The sequence below is a fragment of the Staurois parvus genome, unplaced genomic scaffold (genome assembly GCF_062004578.1).
Source record: "Staurois parvus isolate SC_StPar_1 unplaced genomic scaffold, SC_StPar_1.0 ptg000655l, whole genome shotgun sequence".
Taxonomy (NCBI): Eukaryota; Metazoa; Chordata; class Amphibia; order Anura; family Ranidae; genus Staurois; species Staurois parvus.
The window spans coordinates 311737-330483 of NW_028318451.1; the positions used below are offsets into that span (position 1 = coordinate 311737).

Below are 18747 nucleotides of genomic sequence, written 5' to 3' on the forward strand. Positions count from 1 at the left end.
ACGTTGTCTATTCCAGGACTGGTGGCCAGCTCCTGTAGCTGCCCATTGTTTTGTCCTGGTGTGAGGGGTTTAGAATGGAACCTACTACAGGGATGTACAATGTGATCGGAATCCATCATATGACCGTATCCCTGTCCCGATCTATAGAACTCCATACATAGTGCCGTACGTTCTGTGCAGTGCTCGGACTTCATTGCACTTGTACATTGAAATGTGACGGTTATGATGATGAATGGCCTGTGGTCAGTATCAGGGGAAGGCTGCATTGTTTGCCCATCGAGCCCCATAGACACCGCGCACGCACATACAACACACACCCACCAAAAGGGCGGGGTCTCTCCAGGCTATTGCCCTATCCTCCCGCTCTTCCTGGATGTGGGCTTTCCTAAGCGTTACGTAACAAGCTGTCACCCAATGGGCGCCGACTACCTCACGGCAGGCTGTTGTAGCATTTATAAGAAACGAGCAGGCGCCGCGCCATATTCCACTTATAGTCGGCGTTGTTGCGGGAGAGTCCATCGGAGGAGTAATGTCGCGATACGGGAGGTATAGCGGAGGTAAGTGTGCACGGGATTGTGTTATGAAGCATGGTTTAGGAGACGGCACTTTGTGTAAGAATGTGCTTTATTGTGACTTGTGTTGCCTAGCAGGCGCTCGTGAGGCATGTGTGGTCTGCAGCCGCCATTTTGTGAGGCGCGCTAGTCACGTGCTCGATGTAGTGAGTCTGCCGATGGAATGAGAGGGATTTCCTCATCTTTTACTGCAGGAGTTTGTATCGTGCATGGAGGGGTGTGCCGGGAATATCTGTCCGGCGCACATCTCTATTGTCATCACCTGCTGGGTACTGTGGCCCGTGTTACATGGAGCACGCTGAGGCCGGCTCAGGATGCTGATCTCTGGCTGGGTCTGTGTACGATCGTCTGGGATCTGCCATCATTTATACAGCAAAACTGATCACATGGCGCCAGGACTTCGGCCTTCCATTGCAGAAGAGTACTGTGTGTTATTGGACATTAAGCACTGGGCCCCCCTCAGGATTTTGGTTCGGTGGGAACTTTGATCCAGAAGAATACACAGATCATTGGGGTTCTTATTTGATATAGTAGCCTTGCAAATTCTGTTTTCTATCTAAAAACCGCCATAGGACCATTCATTCTGCTACTTGATGGACTGTGGTCCCTTAACCACTTGAAGACTGGTCCTATTCTGAAAGTCTGCCTTTATTCCCCTTTCTAGAAAGGTACTTGGAACCCCAAACCTTGTTTTTAAGCAGAGGCCCTGGAGACTATAATGGGGAGTGTGGCATTTTTTTCGTTACATGGTCTTTGTGCGTTGATTTTTCAAATGACAATTTTTTTTTTGTAAATGCACACTTCTGGGAATTTAAATGTCCAAAAATACAATCTAATACCCAATTGTTTTGTAAAGGGTAACAATGCTGTTATGCCTCCTTCACATGGGTGGTTATTCTAATGCTTGTAAGGCTAGGTTCACATATGTGCGGGTGGTGATCCGCATGAAAATCCGGGCAGCCGCACCACCCGCACAGAGGAATGCGGACCCGCAGGCCGGAACCATTAGTTCTGCGTTTTCAGAAGAAGTGCAGAGACTTCTCCATGGGGCATGGGAGTCCATTCAAATGAATGGGCTCTTGTGCCCACGCAAAACATGGCCGTGTATTTGTGAACCAGTGGTTAATGCATGTGTTTTTTATTTTGAAATTCCAACACTCCAGGTACAGAGATCATTTGCTTTTGTACATTGCATTTATCTGCGATCACGTGCATTTACATGCGGCTGTGGTAGTAAATTCTTGCCTTTATTACACCCTGTTCCAAATTATTATGCAAATTCTATTTAGGTGTCACAAAGATTAAATATTTTGTTTTTCAGTTTAACTCATGGATGGCCTTGTGTCTCAGGGCTCTTTTGATCACTGAAAACAATCTCTGACACCTGTGATAATTAGATTTGCAGGTGAGCCCAATTTAAGGAAAAACTACTAAAGGAGGGTGTTCCACATTATTATCCACTTGCCTACCAGGCACTTATACCCCCTTCTTTACCAGGCCTATTTTCAGCTTTCAGCGCTGTTGCATTTTGACAATTGCGCGGTCATGCAAGATTGTACCCTTATGAAATTTTTATATTTTTGTTTCTCACAAATAGAGCTTTCTTTTGGTGGTATTTAATAGCCGCTGGGCACTTTACTTTCTGCGCTACAAACAAAAAAAGTGCTAAAATTTAAAAAGTTATTTTGTTTCTATTATAAAATTTTTCAAACAGGTAATTTTTCTCCTTCACTGATGTGCGTTGATGAGGCGGGACTGATAGGCAGCACTGAGGTGGCACTGATAGGCAGCACGAATGAGGTGGCACTGACTGGCGCAACCGCTGGGCACTGGTGGGTGGCACAGGTGGGCGCACTACTGGGCACAGGTAGGCGGAACTGGTGGGTGGCACTGATCATCAGTGCCCTGATGATCGGTGCCGATCCCTGCTCTGACAACTGCCGGTTCTCGGCAGTACTTTCCTCACGCTCTGACAGTATGAGGAAAGTGCAGCCGAGAACCGGCAATTGCATTTCCCGGTGATCAGCGTGTCATTGGACGCGGCTGATCACTTGGTAAAAGGCTGCTGTGATTGGCCTTTTACCACATCACGTGATCAGCTGTTTATTTACATCAATTATTTAGATAAATGAGAAAAATGTCATTTGCATACACACAGTTCCAAATTATTATGCAAATGATATTTTTCTCATTTACCTAAATAATCGATGTAAATAACAGTCAGCATAATTCTCATGTTATTAACTAGTTGCCGACCGCAGATAGCCGAATGACGGCTGCACTGCGGCCGGTCAGTTCTGGGTGGACGTCATATGACCAGGGGCACGCACCCGGCGATCTCCGTGATCGCGGTGTCCTACGGACACAGCTGATCACGTGATGTGGTAAAAGGCCAATCATACCGGCCTTTTACCACGTGATCAGCGGTGTCCAATGACACGCTGATCACAGGGAAATGCAAGTGCCGATTCTCGGCTGCACTTTCCTCACGCTGTCAGATCGTGAGGAAAGTACTGCCGAGAACCGGCAGTTGTCAGAGCGAGGATCGGCACCGATCATCAGGGCACCGATGATCAGTGCCCTGATGATCGGTGCCCAGCAGTGCCACCCACAAGTTCTGCCCAGCAGTGCCACCCACAAGTTCTGCCCAGCAGTGCCACCCACAAGTTCTGCCCAGCAGTGCCACCCACAAGTTCTGCCCAGCAGTGCCGCCCAGCGGTTGTGCCAGTCAGTGCCCAGCGGTTGTGCCAGTCAGTGCCGCCAGTCAGTGCCGTCTATCAGTACCCATCATCAGTGCTGCCTATCAGTGCCGCCTATCCGTGCCACCTCATTAGTGCTGCCTATCAGTGCCGCCTATCAGTGCTGCCTCATCAACGCACATCAGTGAAGGAGAAAAATTACCTGTTTGAAAAATTTTTTTTTTTTTTTCAAATTTTTTGCACTTTTTTAATAGCGCAAAAAGTAAAGCGCCCAGTGGCGATTAAATACCACCAAAAGAAAGCTCTATTTGTGAGGAAAAAAATGATCAAAATTTCATATGGGTACAATGTTGCATGACCGCGCAATTGTCAAAGTGCGGCAGCGCTGAAAGCTGAAAATTGGCCTGGTAAATAAGGGGGGTATAAGTGCCTGGTAGGCAAGTGGTTAAGAGTAAAATTCAAATTTTTTTTGAACAAACCTAATAACAGTATTTTTGTTAAACATAAACTTACAATGCACTGTTCCAAATTATTACGCACAGTAAGTTTCAAAACACTTTATAGGTTGTAAAGAACTGAAAATTGTCATTTGTTGTGTTTGCAGTATATTTGCTGAAATCAAAAGCTATTTCAATCAAACTTTTAACAACATTTTAACTTTTTAAACATTTTAACAGGTCACGTTACATTGTAACATAGAACCCCTTATTTGATAGCAGCTTCACAAGTCTTGCATCCATTGAACTTGTGAGTTTTTGGACAGTTTCTGCTTGAATTTGTTTGCAAGATGTCAGAATAGCCTCCCAGAGCTGCTGTTTGGATGTAAACTGCCTCCCACCCTCATAGATCTTTTGCTTGAGGATGCTCCAAAGGTTCTTAATAGGATTGAGGTCAGGGGAGGATGGAGGCCACACCATGACTCTCTCCTTTTATCCCCATAGCAGCCATTGATGCAGAGGTATTATTTGCAGCATGAGATGGTGCATTGTCATGCATGAAGATGATTTTATTACCGAAAGCATAGTTCTTCCTTCTGTACCAGGGAAGAAAGTGGTCAATCGTAAACTCCACATACTATTCAGAGATCATCTTTACACCTTCGGGGACCCTAAAGGGTCTGTGCTCTGAATCAGCCACAAATCTCTTAATAGTGCGATGCTCACGCTTAAGTTTTCGTGAATTATCGAATGTTTTCATACCTCGTCCAAGGTATTGAACTATTTCACTCTTTTCGGCAGCAGAGAGATCCTTTTTCTTCCCCATATTGCTTGAAAATGGTGCTCTGCTTAACCACTTGCCTACAGGGCACTTATACCCCCTTCCTGCACAGGCTAATTTCCAGCTTTTAGCGCTGTTGCACTTTGACAATTGCGCGGTCAAACACTGTACCCATATGAAATTTTTATAATTTTTTTTGTGACAGAGCTTTATTTTGGTGGTATTTAATCACCTCTGGGTTTTTTTATTTTTTCTTAAACCAAAAACCACTGAATTTTGAAAAAAAAATGTCTTAGTTTTTGTTATAAAAGTTTGTAAATAAGGAAGTGATTTTTCTGCGGCACTGATGGACACTGACAGGTGGCACTGCTGGGGCTACACTGATCATCAGTGCCCTGATGATCAGTGTACATGTCCCCTGCGCGGAAAGCCGATTACCGGCTCTCCTCTCGAGCTGTCACGCTGACAGCTCGAGAGGAGAGAAATGCAGATAATGGGCATTTCCCTGTTTACATGTGATCAGCTGTGTCCGAGGGACACAGCGCAATGCTGATTGCCACACTGTGTTCTCCCTGAGCCGCGCATGCGCAGTGAGAATGGGATGACGTCCTCTCAGAACGAGAGAACCACCTTGCGCCCGTCATATTACTATATGGTGGGAGGTGGTTAATAATGTGGAACACCCTCCTTTAGTAGTTTTTCCTTAAATTGGGCTCACCTGCCAATCTAATTATCACAGGTGTCAGATTGTTTTCAGTGATCAAAAGAGCCCTGACACACCATGCCATCCATGAGTTAAACTGAAAAACAAAATATTTAATCTTTGTGACACTTAAATAGAATTTGCATATTAATTTGGAAAAGGGTGTATAGCAACTGTTTGCGTGTTCTCTGTAGTGCAATTAACTGCGTTTATGTACAGATAGTTGCGGTACATCGCTCCTGTACGCAGTGTGTGCATGGAGCCATAGGGATGCATTTTCTGCATTTAGCTGCACTAAATAAGTTCCTCTAATCGCAGCTGAAAGCTAACCGCTCGTGTGAAAGGGGCCTTGCAGCGAGTAAATGGTTAACATGCAACACTTTAAAGTTACAGCAAACTATGGTACTTAAAAAAAATCTCCATAGGTGACGCGTTAAACGCTTTTACAGTTTACCAGGTTAGAGTGATGCAGGAGATCTGGTGCTAGAATTGTGCTCACATAGGTGCTAGTAGTGATATCTGACGTGTGGTGCGACCGGTGTTTACGTATGTATGCTGGCCCAACAGCTACGTTCTCCTTTGCATGTGAGCACAGTGGGATGGGAGGTGTTTAAAAAATGTTTTCATTTATTTCACTTTTACTGGTATCACAAGAAATGTGAACGTCCCTTGTATTCGCAATAGGCAGTGATAGGTGCTCTTTCTCCCTTCTGCCACCTGTAAGGCTAGGTTCACACCTATGCAATTTGCGTTTGATCCGTTTCTGCTGTGCGTTTTGCATTTTCACACATGCGTTTTTGATAGGGTATCAAAGCGCATTAATAGAAAGTTATGTGGAAGGGAAAAGTGTGGAAGAAAAAGGTGCACAAGCAGCAGGGATGACCGCAGCCTGGAGAGGATTGCCAGAAAAAGGCCATTCAAAAGTGTTGGGGACTTTCACAAGGAGTGGACTGAGGCTGGAGTCAGTGCATCAAGAGCCATCACACACAGACGGATGCTGGACATGGGCTTCAAATGTCATATTCCTCTTGTCGAGCAGTTCCTGAACAAACCCCATCAGAAGCGTCTTAACCTGGGCTAAAGAAAAACAAACCTGGTCTGTTGCTCGTTGGTTCAAAGTCCTCTTTTCTGATGAGAGCAACTTTTGCATCTCATTGGGAAACAAAGATCCCAGAGTATGGAAGAAGAATGGAGAGACACACACTGCAAGATGCTTGAAGTCCAGTGTGAAGTTTCCACAGTCTGTGTTGATTTGGGGAGCCATGTCATCTGCTGCTGTTGGTCCACTGTGCTTCATTAAGTCCAGGGTCAATGCAGCCATCTACCAGGAGATTTTGGAGTGCTTCTTGCCAAAAGCACCAAAACCTGGTTCAATGGCCGTGGGATTACTGTGCTTGATTGGCCAGCAAACTCGCCTGACCTGAACCCCATAGAGAATCTATGGGGCATTGCCAAGAGAAAGATGAGACATGAGACCGAACAATGCAGAAGAGCTGAATGCCGCTATTGAAGCATCCTGGTCTTCCATAACACCTCAGCAGTGCCACAGGCTGATGGCTTCCATGCAACGCCGCATTGAGGCAGTAATTGCTGCACAAGGGGCCCAAACTGAGTACTGAGTACATATGCATGCTTATACTTTTCAGAGGTCTGATATTCTATGTACAATCCTTTTTTTATTGATTGCATGTAATCTAATTTTCTGAGATTGTGGATTTGGGGTTTTCATGAGCTGTAAGCCATAATCACAATTATGACAAATTACGGCTTAAACTATCTTGCTTTGCATGTAATGAGTCTCTCATATATTAGTTTCACCTGTTTAAGTTACATTACTGAAATAATTGAAATTTTGCATGATATTCTAATTTTTAGAGTTTCACCTATATCTGTCTCAGGTCCTGCAGGTAGGATGGACATCTGCATGTGGGGGAGGGAGTAGCTATTCTAAGGACCAAGTAGCTTGGTGTGGGTTTTTTGTTTTTTTTTCTTATAGCTTCTTTAGCAAAAAGCAAGGTGAGTAGTGTGAAGGCCCAGGGGGAACCCTGCAGGTAACCTCTACTAAACCATTTTTTTATTTTGCATATTTTGAGCACAGTTAAAATTTCTTCCCTGCCAACAAACTCATCACAAGCTGTGCAATCTCAGACTATACCAGCTGTCTTTTAGTATTGGAATAACGGTCGTTGCCAAAAACTGTATATTTAGGTTTGATTGGGTGGGTTGAGTTTTCACACAGTTGGGAGTTATTGCATAGTTGAAGAATATTTCCTAGTAGTTATTCTGTATTACACAAAGATTGGTGATTCTTAGGATATCTCCTTTTTTTAGAGATGTCCTTCTGCATGCTTTGACTGTTTGAAAAACTGACAGAAAATAACATTTGGAATAACATTTACAAATGTATTTTCTTTTGCCCATTGTTTTTAAATTAATTTATTTTGTCTTTTCTGTTCTTAGAAGCAAAAGTCTACGTTGGTAATCTTGGTACTGGTGCTGGCAAAGGAGAGTTGGAGAGAGCGTTCAGTTATTATGGTCCTCTGCGTACAGTTTGGATTGCAAGAAACCCTCCAGGATTTGCTTTTGTTGAATTTGAAGATACACGAGATGCTGAAGATGCAGTGCGTGGCTTAGATGGAAAGTATGTTGAATTTTTAAGGCTTTCCTTATGTCCTGAAAATGCTTTGTAGGTCAGATCTTGTGTAGCAACAGAGAAACATATAAAGGTTGGTGCCCATGGTAACCAATTTCAGCTTATCACTTTAACCTCCCTGGTGGTATTCCTGAGTGTAGCTCGGGGTAAAGTTTCAGTACCAAAAGCGGTAACCCCGAGTTTAGCTCGGGCTTACCATGCGTTGTTGCTCAGGGATTCCCTGCAGCGCTTACCTTGTCCTTCGCTCCCGCGTTGCGTCCCCTGCAGCGTCCCCTTCCATCTCCTCCGGCCGATATCGGCATCCAGCTTCTGTGTTCCTGTCCCTGCGGGCGTCGGCACGAACGGGGGCCGCTTTGGCGGCAAATTTAAAAATTTTTTGAAACTGTCATTTTCTTAGAAATTTGACATAGGAAAACATTACTGTATCAAACCATTTCACATACATTTTGTCCCTACTGCTTTGTCCTGTGCCCTGCCTGTATTTTGATTGTTCTTTCTGCCTGGAAACTTAGAAAGGTCCATGGTGTCCAAAAAGCGTCCCTTTTAGTCAAAAGCGGTTTTAGACCAGCTAGAGAACAGCGATAGTAAATCAGAACCACTTGCAGAATTGAGTGATGATTTGTGGGGAAATTCGTCATCAGACACTGAAAACGATTTTGCGACTTTGCTCAGCGATGTGCGAACTTGGCACTATATTTCAAATTTCAGTGTTTTTGGTTTGATTATATTGAATTAAATTTATTATATTTTTGATTATTAAATTATAATTTATGATTGTTTCAAATTTTAACGTACCCAGGATGTTTACTAGACTTTTGTTCGGACAGATTTCAGTGAGTTATTCCTAAAAATTACAGGCCTACAATAAAAAAAAAACAAATTTCCATGCAAAAAAAAGTACCGCTTTCAGCACAGAAATATGGACATAATCAGACCGCTAGGGAGGTTAAGATGGCTAGCCTTTCAGCAGAAAGATTAGGTATTAATGCTTTACATTGCAGGCTCATTAATCAGTGCATGTGATTGGGTGTTAGTGGTGTAGTGCTACCACCCTACCTTTCCTCCAGGCTTGTCTCTATTGGCTTTTAAGAGGTCATGGGCATCATTTAAACCATATTTGTTTATAGCAGAATTTAACATCTGTGGACAGTGTGGGGTGGGTTTTCTAATAAATTTTCTTTGTAGAGCAAAAGCTATTCTGCAATAAAGGGTTGCCTTCCTCCTCTGCAAACTCATGCATAGGTCAGCGTTGAACACTGGCATGTTATTTATCCAAATGTGACAGTGGCATCATTACAATATTAGGGTTTTGTGGTGCCACGTGTTCATGTGATAAACAGGCTTTTAACGTTTGATAATCATGAGGTCTAAAATGTATGGTCTTTGTACTTTGTATAAAAAAAAAAAAAAAAAATTAATTCTCCTTTCATTGAATACAGGGTCATCTGTGGCTCAAGAGTTAGGGTAGAACTGTCAACTGGCATGCCACGTCGTTCCCGCTATGACAGACCACCAGCACGGAGGCCCTTTGATCCCAGTGACAGGTGTTATGAATGTGGTGAAAAGGGGCACTATGCATACGATTGTCAAAGATACAGCAGGCGCAGGAGGAGCAGGTACACATTTGTCTTGGTTGGTTGTGATCTGAGGCACAAAGTTAAAATGTTTGCTGTGGTTGTTTTTAAAGCAGCAGTCCTTAAGCGAATAAATGCATGAAATATCAGACTGCCCATTGGACTAGACTAGATAATGTAGGCTATAATACTTTAGTTCTTCTGCTGTGGTATTAGATTTAGCTAGTCTCCTAAAAGAAATAAAATGTGTCAAACACATGTGACTGGGCAGAAGTGGCAGACTATGCTTTCTATGTATAAATATATATATATTATTTTTTTTTTCTGTAGCCTCTGGAAAATGCTATATTTTGGAAATCTTGATCTGGTTGAACCAGTCCAAATGCTTAGCGGGTGGGGGAACAAAATATCTGGTCCATAGGAAATCTACAGCTTGATTATTTTGGTATTTTTGTTTAGAATTTTGGCAATTCTGTCTCTTGCCCTAAAACTGTATGTTTGACATGTTGAACTTTGAGAGCAGAATGGAAGCTTTATTTGCATGCTCCTGCAGATTACAGGAAGTTTCAAAGGAAGCCATCAGAACAGTATAGTAATTGGTAGTTTTTATATTGGGTTATTTCCCAGTATCTGCTTCAGCCTTAAAGCTGTGGCACAACTGAAAAACGGTGTACGAATGGTGGACTGCTGCTTTTCTGTTCTGGTACATTTTTAGCTTGTTTTACTTTTTGAATTGTTCAAATATATTAATAATCACCTGGTCAAAACCTTACAGGTTTCTTCGTTTGAGTCAGTCGCCTTGATTCAGAATGTCACGAGCCTTAAGATTTCATGCTGAGGCGCCTTGCAAATCCGACATTATGATTCTGCTAGACCTTGAGGTGATCAGCATAAGAGGCCAGATCCCCTCAAGCCATCTACATCTAGATCCACCTTTATGATTCTGTAGAGGTCATGAAATCTAAGATCTACTGTGATCGCCGTATCAAAGTAATATTGGCTTACATTTGGGGCTCCCCTCCGGTTTAGAAAAGAACTGCAGATTGACCACATTCCCATCTAGAAAAACCTTCATGCGTCAATCAAGCCTCATCTGGCTCATATGGCTGTCAGTTTGATCGTCGTTAGATTGGAAGACCTACAGTAGATGAAGCGATCGGCTGGTAGATCTTCTAGACCGTATAGATCTTCTAGACCTTGTGCCAAAGAGGGTCGACCTGCAGACTTGCAAGGTTTATTTTAACTACCACTTCTAGTCTTTATATTTTAGAATATTTACTTTTAATGTAAAAATGGAATTCCTTTTTTAACAAGTTTTTCTCCTGGGTAGATCTATTCAAGGCAAATAGGTTACCTATTTTGTTTTCAGACATTGGTAATGTCTGGTTAAGTTGCATTGTCCTTTGCATTTTAGACATGCAATAACTTGTTCTTTCAAAATATTCAGGTCTAGATCCCGCTCTCACTCAAGATCTCGGGGAAGAAGATATTCCCGATCACGCAGCAGAAGCCGTGGCAGGAGGTAATTTTTTTTTTTTTTTTTTACCCTAACTTCTACTTGACAGAGTATTAAAGTTTGAAATGCATTTAGGGCAAGTTTGTAACTTTTTTTTTTTTTTTTTCCCCTTTATGTTAACTTCTCTTCCAGTGTTTTTTTTTATATAGTGTTTTAACCCCTTGATGCCGACTTAACACAAATATGTAGCCTCACATAACTGGGTTTTTTTTTGTGTGGGGGCCGCATATTTGCATACCTTTTTGTGCGGTGTCATTGCGTGCACCAGGTCCCGTACTAACTATCGGGACCCAGGACTCTCTATTCCGGATAACAGGATCGCTGTGATAGCCTCTGATTAGCTATCACCGTGATCAGTCACTGTACAGCCCAGCGCCCCCCCCTTTTATTTCTTTCTCTGGAGAGAGAGAATCTCTCTAACTCCTGGCATGGGGGGGGGGGAGAAATGTTTGTAAAAAAAAAAAATATTAATAAATAAAAATACCTAGATCAAGGTTTGATCTAGCTCAGTGCCAGGGTTAGTGTTTGGGTCAGGATTTTTAAAAAAGTTGGTGTCCGTGTGTTTTTAGGTAAAAGATGAAAAACAAATTGCACACTATTGTTTCTGGCCTGTACTATGGGTACAAATAACATACACATATATGGTATCGCTGCGATCATCAAGAGCTGGAGAATTCAATTTGGGGGGTTCTTTGGTGGTAGGTTATGGAAGTAACAAACACAGCTACATAAAATATATATATCCTTTTGATGGAAAAAAAAAGCGTACACTGTTCTTTCATAGGTGTAAAGTGCCTGAGTAGCTTTAGGGAGGGTTTCAGTTTAAACTTAATTGCGATCAGGGATGCCATGGGCAAAAATAACTTTTCAGTGTGTTTTTGTTTATAGTTGATGCATTTTCTAAACAGACTTGCACGACATTTCAACACTGAAGCATTTAAAGGTGTTACATATTTTCATGTTCTGTCTTTCTGTAGGTCCAGGTCTGGCTCTCCCCGGCGATCAAGATCTGTTTCACCACGTAGGTCAAGATCTGGAAGTCCACGCAGATCTCGATCTCCTTCTGTTAAAAGATCTCGGTACGTAACACTCCAAATTTAACGGCCATATTTTTTTTTTTTTAAATTTAAATGGGTATAGAACTACGCATTAATATATTCCTGTGAAGAAATGTCACTTGCCTCAGATGGTAGCCACCCCTCATCCCCCTCACAGTAATAACAGACTAGAAAAGGTTTATATGAAATATAAAAAATGATTAAGGTAACAGGTCTGCATGCACAATTCTGAAATTTGCCGTTTTTCAGTGTTTTGATTTAAAAAAAAAAAAACAACATTTTTCCCCTTTCAGATCTAGGTCAAGGTCCAGATCCAGGTCTGTCTCACGCCCCAGAAGCAGGTAAGACCTTTTTTTTATGTTCATTCAAGCTAGAATTGCCCTATTTTATTACCATTTTTGGAAATTACTTTTGCAACGACCAATATGCATAATATACTGCTGATTTAGGAACTTGTTCAAATACCACTATAAACTTTTTTTTTTTTTTTTTTTTTTTTTTTTTTTTTTTTCTGTAGCCATTTTTAAATTTTCATCAAGATTTGTACTTATTCTAGGGCTCTAAATAGGAAGGGGGGAGGGTGATCAAAACTAGTGCCCGCATTGGAAGATGTCCCCTCTTACTTTTCTGGGGACAGCCCAAAATGTTGGGCTGTACTTTCAATGACAATGGTAAACAAGACAGTGTCTCCCTAACTGGAACACAGACTACAATAAAAAAAGTGTTCAAATTTCTCACCACTCTATCTAAAACTATAAAATAAAAAAAAATTGGCCATTTAAACAAGCTTTGGTTGCAGATGTCTTTTTTAATTTTATAATATTTTTTTTTTTTTCTTTAGGTCAAAGTCAAGATCTGCTTCTCCAAAAGGAGCAAGGTAATTTTAACCATATCATGTATTTATATTTTGTCATCCTTGACATTCCTGTGAATGGTTGGTTTAGATCTGTGAATTGGAGTGTGTTACTGGGGTTTGACATTTTGGTTTAATACTTGGGAAGGGATTTCTGTAGTTGGTATACTAACTTGAGGGGGCAGACAGCAATGTTTGGGTACAGGCAGTGTTTTGAGCTCTCAGCATAGTGTCTGCCATGATCAGGCTTTGGAAACGCTTGAGAGTATTCCACATTTAATACAAGTAATGAAAATCTGTAAATGGTAACTTCAAAACTGTTAGTTTTTTTTTTTAATTTTTTTTTTTTTTCTCTTTCTCAGTCGTTCACCATCCAGAAGCCCGAGAAGGAGCATAAGTCCAGAAAGGAATGGCTAAATCACCACTTGGCATTTATTAAAACTCTTGCCACAATTTTTTATTTTTCACCTTTTAAGTTTTTTGTTTTAAGTCACTTTGGTAGGCTAGCACATGTCTCCTTTTTTATATCCTGTCAATATGAAAGTGAATCTTTTTGTAACGAAAATTTAAAAGTACTTGTGCAATGAATATGACCTGTAAGTTTGCATGGCTGTAGATAATTCCTCTTTTTAGAACATGTAAAATAAATGTGCCCAACTAATAATATCGTTTGGCTTACCTTCAAAAACTGGTGTCTTGAGGGGCTAAACATGGCATTTCTGATCCTAGACTTTGCTAGCAGTATACCAGTCATAAATTGAGGGGCAGTATGCCACTGATATATTCTTCATGAACTAGGCTCTTTATTTTGTTCAGCTGTTGTTGATCCTAAAATAAGCAGTTTGTGTAAAATGTATTCAAAGCTGTCTCCTAGAGCTTTAAACACTGTTGCAGATCATAGAACATCAGAAAATGCGATTTGTTCTAAATAAAGTTTATTATTTTTTTTCAAACATTTTGTGTATTTTCTTAATGGGTTTAGAAAGTGCTTAGAAATGTGGCAGGTTTAAAGAATATATAAATACAAATATGCAGCGCTAGAAGGTAATGTATAATCCCAAATTAGCGTAATAAAAATGGGCATATAAAACAAAGTTGTAAATGGCATACAAAGACGCAGTGCTATGCAGCGCTAAATGGCAATATATAATCACAAATAGGCGTAATGATGAACATGAGCGTTCAAAAGACGTTAAATGACATATAAAACCGTTTCATGTGCAAATCCTGGAAGGTGCCTAAAGCGACAATAATGATAGTCAATCAGACCAAAATGGTGTAAACATTCGTGACTGCTGTGGCTCATGTTCATCATTACGCCTATTTGTGATTATATATTGCCATTTAGCGCTGCATAGCACTGCGTCTTTGTATGCCATTTGCAACTTTTGTTTTATATGCTCATTTTTATTACGCTAATTTGTGATTTATACATTACCTTCTAGCGCTGCATATTTATATTTATATATCACATTTAGAGGTTTTCCTTTTTATGCTGGCAGCTATTCAAACACTTTTTCACCCAGCGCTCGTTTATTTTTATATTTTAAGGTTTAATGAATAAGTCCACTTTTATTTTAATTCTCCAACTCCATGAATGCTGCCTGCTGTTTTTTAAATGCTTTCCTATCATCCAATTAAACATTTTTGTGTCCCTGCCAGATGCTGCACAGCCTTTCCAGTAAAAACATGCTTGCTAATCATTCATGGGTAATGTGGTTCCATTAATTCCTATGAATGAGCCATAATTTTCCGAAATGTAAATCACCCATGGGTATGAATGGGGTCCCACAGCTCGAGTGGAGACTAAAGAGCTAGTGGGAATTTTTTTTTTTTTTTTTTTCCCTAAAAGGTGTTGACCCAGGGTGTGCACACAGTGAGGGGATTGCTGGAACAGGGAAGAATGCACATATTTTAATATGGCATGCTGCATTTGAAGGTTTAGGTCCAGTTTACTAGAAGAGAACTTGTCCCTTAAGTCATTGATCCTACTTGCTGTTCAAGTACTGAAGCTATTGGAAGTGTGATTGCCAGGTACCTAGTATTTTCTGAAGGAAAGTATGATGGGAAGTAAAATTTAACTTGTTAGAAACCCCACTGGGTAGTGTCCCCTGCTGGTGTTGCACAGTGTGAATTGCTAGATTGAAATAGAAGCTTGGTTGACAGCCTTGGTTGGGGGGGGGGGGGGGGGGCTGAGTAAAAGGACAACTTTACCCAATAGGCAATACAGAGTCCCTATTTTTTACATGCGTATATAATAGGTAAGATTTTATACAGGAATCAATAAGCATGTCTGAAGGGACAGAACATAGAGTTCATACTGAACAGCAACTTTGCAAGGAGACCACGCCTAAAATAGAAAGGTGGGCAACCACATGACAAATGAGGTTCAATGTAGAGTACTGCACTTGGAGCCAAAAAATACAAGTTGCACGCTAGGGGGAGTATCTCTGGGGAAATTAAGGATGGTAAAGGGTGTGGGGGTCCTAGTAGGTGACACTTGGCAAAAGCAAACAAGGCCAGCAGACTATTGGCATGCATTAGCCCTTTTGATGCCAGAGCAGTTTTTGCCCACGTTTAAGAATGTCATGTATGAAAATTACAAAAATGTTTGTGGTTTGTGTAAACAAGATGTCCTAGAGAGAATGGTGGTAGTTCCAATATTTTTTTTTTTTTGTCACACGATATTACCGCAAAGGTTTAGAAAATGCAAAATTTCAGTAAATGTGAATTTTGGTGCAACCTTGTCTTCTATTTTAATATGGGTAATTTATTGTGTTTTTGATTGCCCTACGTAAATACCCAACATGTGAGCCCTAAAATTTGTGTACGCCTGTGAAATGGTGACAAACCCATACCCTATAGCTTCTATAGGAGACTCTTTAAAAGTGTGTGTGTGTGTGTGTGTGTGTGTGTGTATGTATGTATATATAAAAATTTTATTTTTTTAATAGGTCATCTGGAGGTGGTTTGATGTTAGAATTGTGCTCAGTTTGGCATGTGCAATGTATCAGAATTGACGTTTTCATGCACGTGCTTAGGTGTATTTCCCTCCAATCACCTAAAATAGTCTGCATGGCTCCTCAATATTGCAATTGGGTGGCAGCGCAGCCGCCTAACTGCTACTGCCTGCCAGTTTTAGACACATTGTAAGAGCCTGCATCCCCCCTTCACTCAAGGGATAAAAGTGATTCTACTGCTGTAAAATAATGGTTCAACCACATCATGAGTATGCCGTCCAGTGCTTATTACCAGTCCTCAGGAACTAGAGTTCAGAGAAGAGCACCAAAGCTAATAAACTAGCTGGGGGATTCCTGATGTGAGAAACGGCTACACACATTAAATTTACTTTCCCTGGAGAAGACTTGAAGCTGAGACCTGATCACAATGTACAAATCTAAACGGGGATCCTAGCATAGGAAGAAAACTATTAGTCTCAGGTTGCTTAAGAAGATATGTGGCCAGTTAAACTGGGATAAAAAGTGGTTTAACTTTGGACTGTCCTGGGGGGGGGGGGGGGTTTCTTTACAGTTGAGGATGTGGAATTTTCTTTTTTCACACCAACACTTATTTCACCTACTTTTCTCACCAACTTTTTTTTTTTCATTTCAGGTACAGTGCACTGTCAATTTACACATCGCTTTACATTTATATATTGTACATTCACATCAGTTCCTAACCCTCAAGGGGCGTACAATCTAAGGTCCCTAACTTACATTCATACATATATATCCTAGGGCAAATTTAGCCAGGATCCAAATAACCTACCAGCATGTCTTTGGAGTGTGGGAGGAAACGGGAGTACCCGGAGGAACCCCATGCAGGCACAGGGGGAACATGCAAACTCCAGGCAGGTTGGTTCTCTGCAACTCCCTTTTTTATATATATATATATATATATATATATATATATATATATATATATATATATATATATATATATATATATATATATATATATATATATATATATATATATATATATATATATATATATATATATATATATATATATATATAAATTTTTTTTATTTTTTTTTTCTCCCAGCGTCGTCCAGGACAGCCCCTTGAGACATAGAGCTCCTCCCTCCAGGTTAGGAAACACGTAATCCCCACACCTTAAAGGCGGGGCCTCCATCCTCTGTTTTAGTGTTCCCTGATCCGGAGGAACACGTTTATGAGCCTGAGGGGTCTCGGCACTCGTGTGGGTCCTGGAAGAGTGTAAGGTCCTTGGTACAGCTTACCTCCTCACCCGATTCGATCCCTCCATGGTGAGTGGAGCGTGGCTGTCAGAAATACCTGAGAATAGCAGTAAATATGGGTTCACAGATCCTTCACTGGCAGTGTCGGGCTCTATCCTTTGGGCTAGCCTCAGCGCCAAGAATTTTTACGAAGGTGCTGGTGGAGGCCTTAGTTCCCCTAAGGGTGAGGTCTATCACCATTATTTCTTATTTGGACGACCTTCTCTTTGTGGCCAAATCTTAACTGCAGGTGGCTCAATTTCCTTCAGAGTCTGGGCTGGCTCGTGAACAGGGACAAGTCATCTTTAACTCCCTCCCAGAGAGTAGTCTATCTGGGATATGCAATATCGTCGGTGGAGGAAAAAATGTTTCAAGGGCAGTAGGTCTCATGACTTCTTGTTTCCCAGCGGTCCCGTGGACAAGGCTCCACTAGAGGCCTCTCCAGGCTTTCCTTGTGAGGGTTTGGAACGGAGACAGGTCTACCTTAGATCTAGCAGTCCAGCTCCTGTCCAGAGTCAAGAGATCACTCTGGTTGTGGCAGAGCGAAGTAAATCTGGCCAGGGGACTGGAGTGGAACCAGCTGGCTCTGCTCATTATTACAACCAATGCTTGCAGTTATGGTTGGGGAGCCCATCTAAGAGACATGGCAGCCCAGGGGTTGTGAACTCGAAGGGAGTCTCAGAGGTCCTCGAATCATAGGGGACTGTTGGCAGTCCAAAAGTGTTTGGATGCCTTTGGAATGAAGCTATTGGACCGCCACCTACAGATCCGGTCGGACAATATAACTGCAGTGGCGTATAGCAACAAAAAGGAGGAACACAAAGCCCCTCTCTGCAGAAGATTGCAAGCAGCATCCTATCCTGGGCTGAGCAAAATCTGTTTTTGGTTTCTGTCATTCATTTGAAGGGGTCACAAAACTCCCTAGTAGACTTCCCAAGTTGGCGGCCAGTCAGTCATGAGGAATGGTCTCTCAACCAGGAGCTGTTTCTATCTTATGCATTCCCTCCAGTGAGACTGATCCCAGCAGTCTTGCAGAAGTTCATGGGGGGAAAGATGTATCACATTCTGTTAGTGCCCTTTTTGGCCAAAGATGCTGGTTTTCTCATCTGAACAGTTATCTTGGCTCCACCATTTCCTCTCCCAGAGAGGGAGGATCGGATTTCTCAAGGTCCTGTTCTGAATCCTCGGATCAGAACCTTGAAGTTTACGGCATGGTTTCTGAAAAGCAGCTCCTGAAAGCTCGGGGGTTTTCGGACACTGATAAAAACTCAGGTAAACTGCCGCAAGCCAGTAACCAGTGCCATTTATGCAAAGGTCTGGAAGAAGTTTAGTTCTTGGTTATTAAGTAAGTGTCAGGGCCCCCCCAGATAATCCGGCAGTTTTGAACTTGAAGGGGCGGATCAGGGACTCTCCATCAGCACCTTAAAAGTGCAGGCTTCGGCCCTCTGTATTATCTTCTGGCCCCCTGCATCAAGATCCCTTTGTAGTGGATTTTTTCAGGTCTCTCTCCAAGTCCAGACCGATTAAGGTCCGGTCTTGTCCAGTTTGGGATCTGTCCCTAGTCCTAAAGGCTTTGGTCCTTTTGGACCATTTGAACCTCTGGAAAAATCTTCTATGAAATTTTTTACTTTAAAAAACATTTTTTTTTTGGTGGCAATCAC

General features: G+C 41.7%; 1 protein-coding gene across 1 annotated transcript; it reads left to right on the forward strand.

Moving 5' to 3' along the window:
* The first annotated feature begins 403 nt into the window (after positions 1 to 403).
* Positions 404 to 13799, forward strand: SRSF7 (serine and arginine rich splicing factor 7). Its single transcript, XM_089694179.1, has 8 exons — positions 404 to 557; positions 7653 to 7833; positions 9285 to 9461; positions 10867 to 10941; positions 11913 to 12014; positions 12287 to 12334; positions 12835 to 12870; positions 13209 to 13799. Exons 1-8 carry the CDS (start codon positions 530 to 532, stop codon positions 13261 to 13263), a joined length of 702 nt encoding a protein of 233 aa, XP_089550305.1. The 5' UTR covers positions 404 to 529; the 3' UTR covers positions 13264 to 13799.
* Positions 13800 to 18747: the final 4948 nt, after the last annotated feature.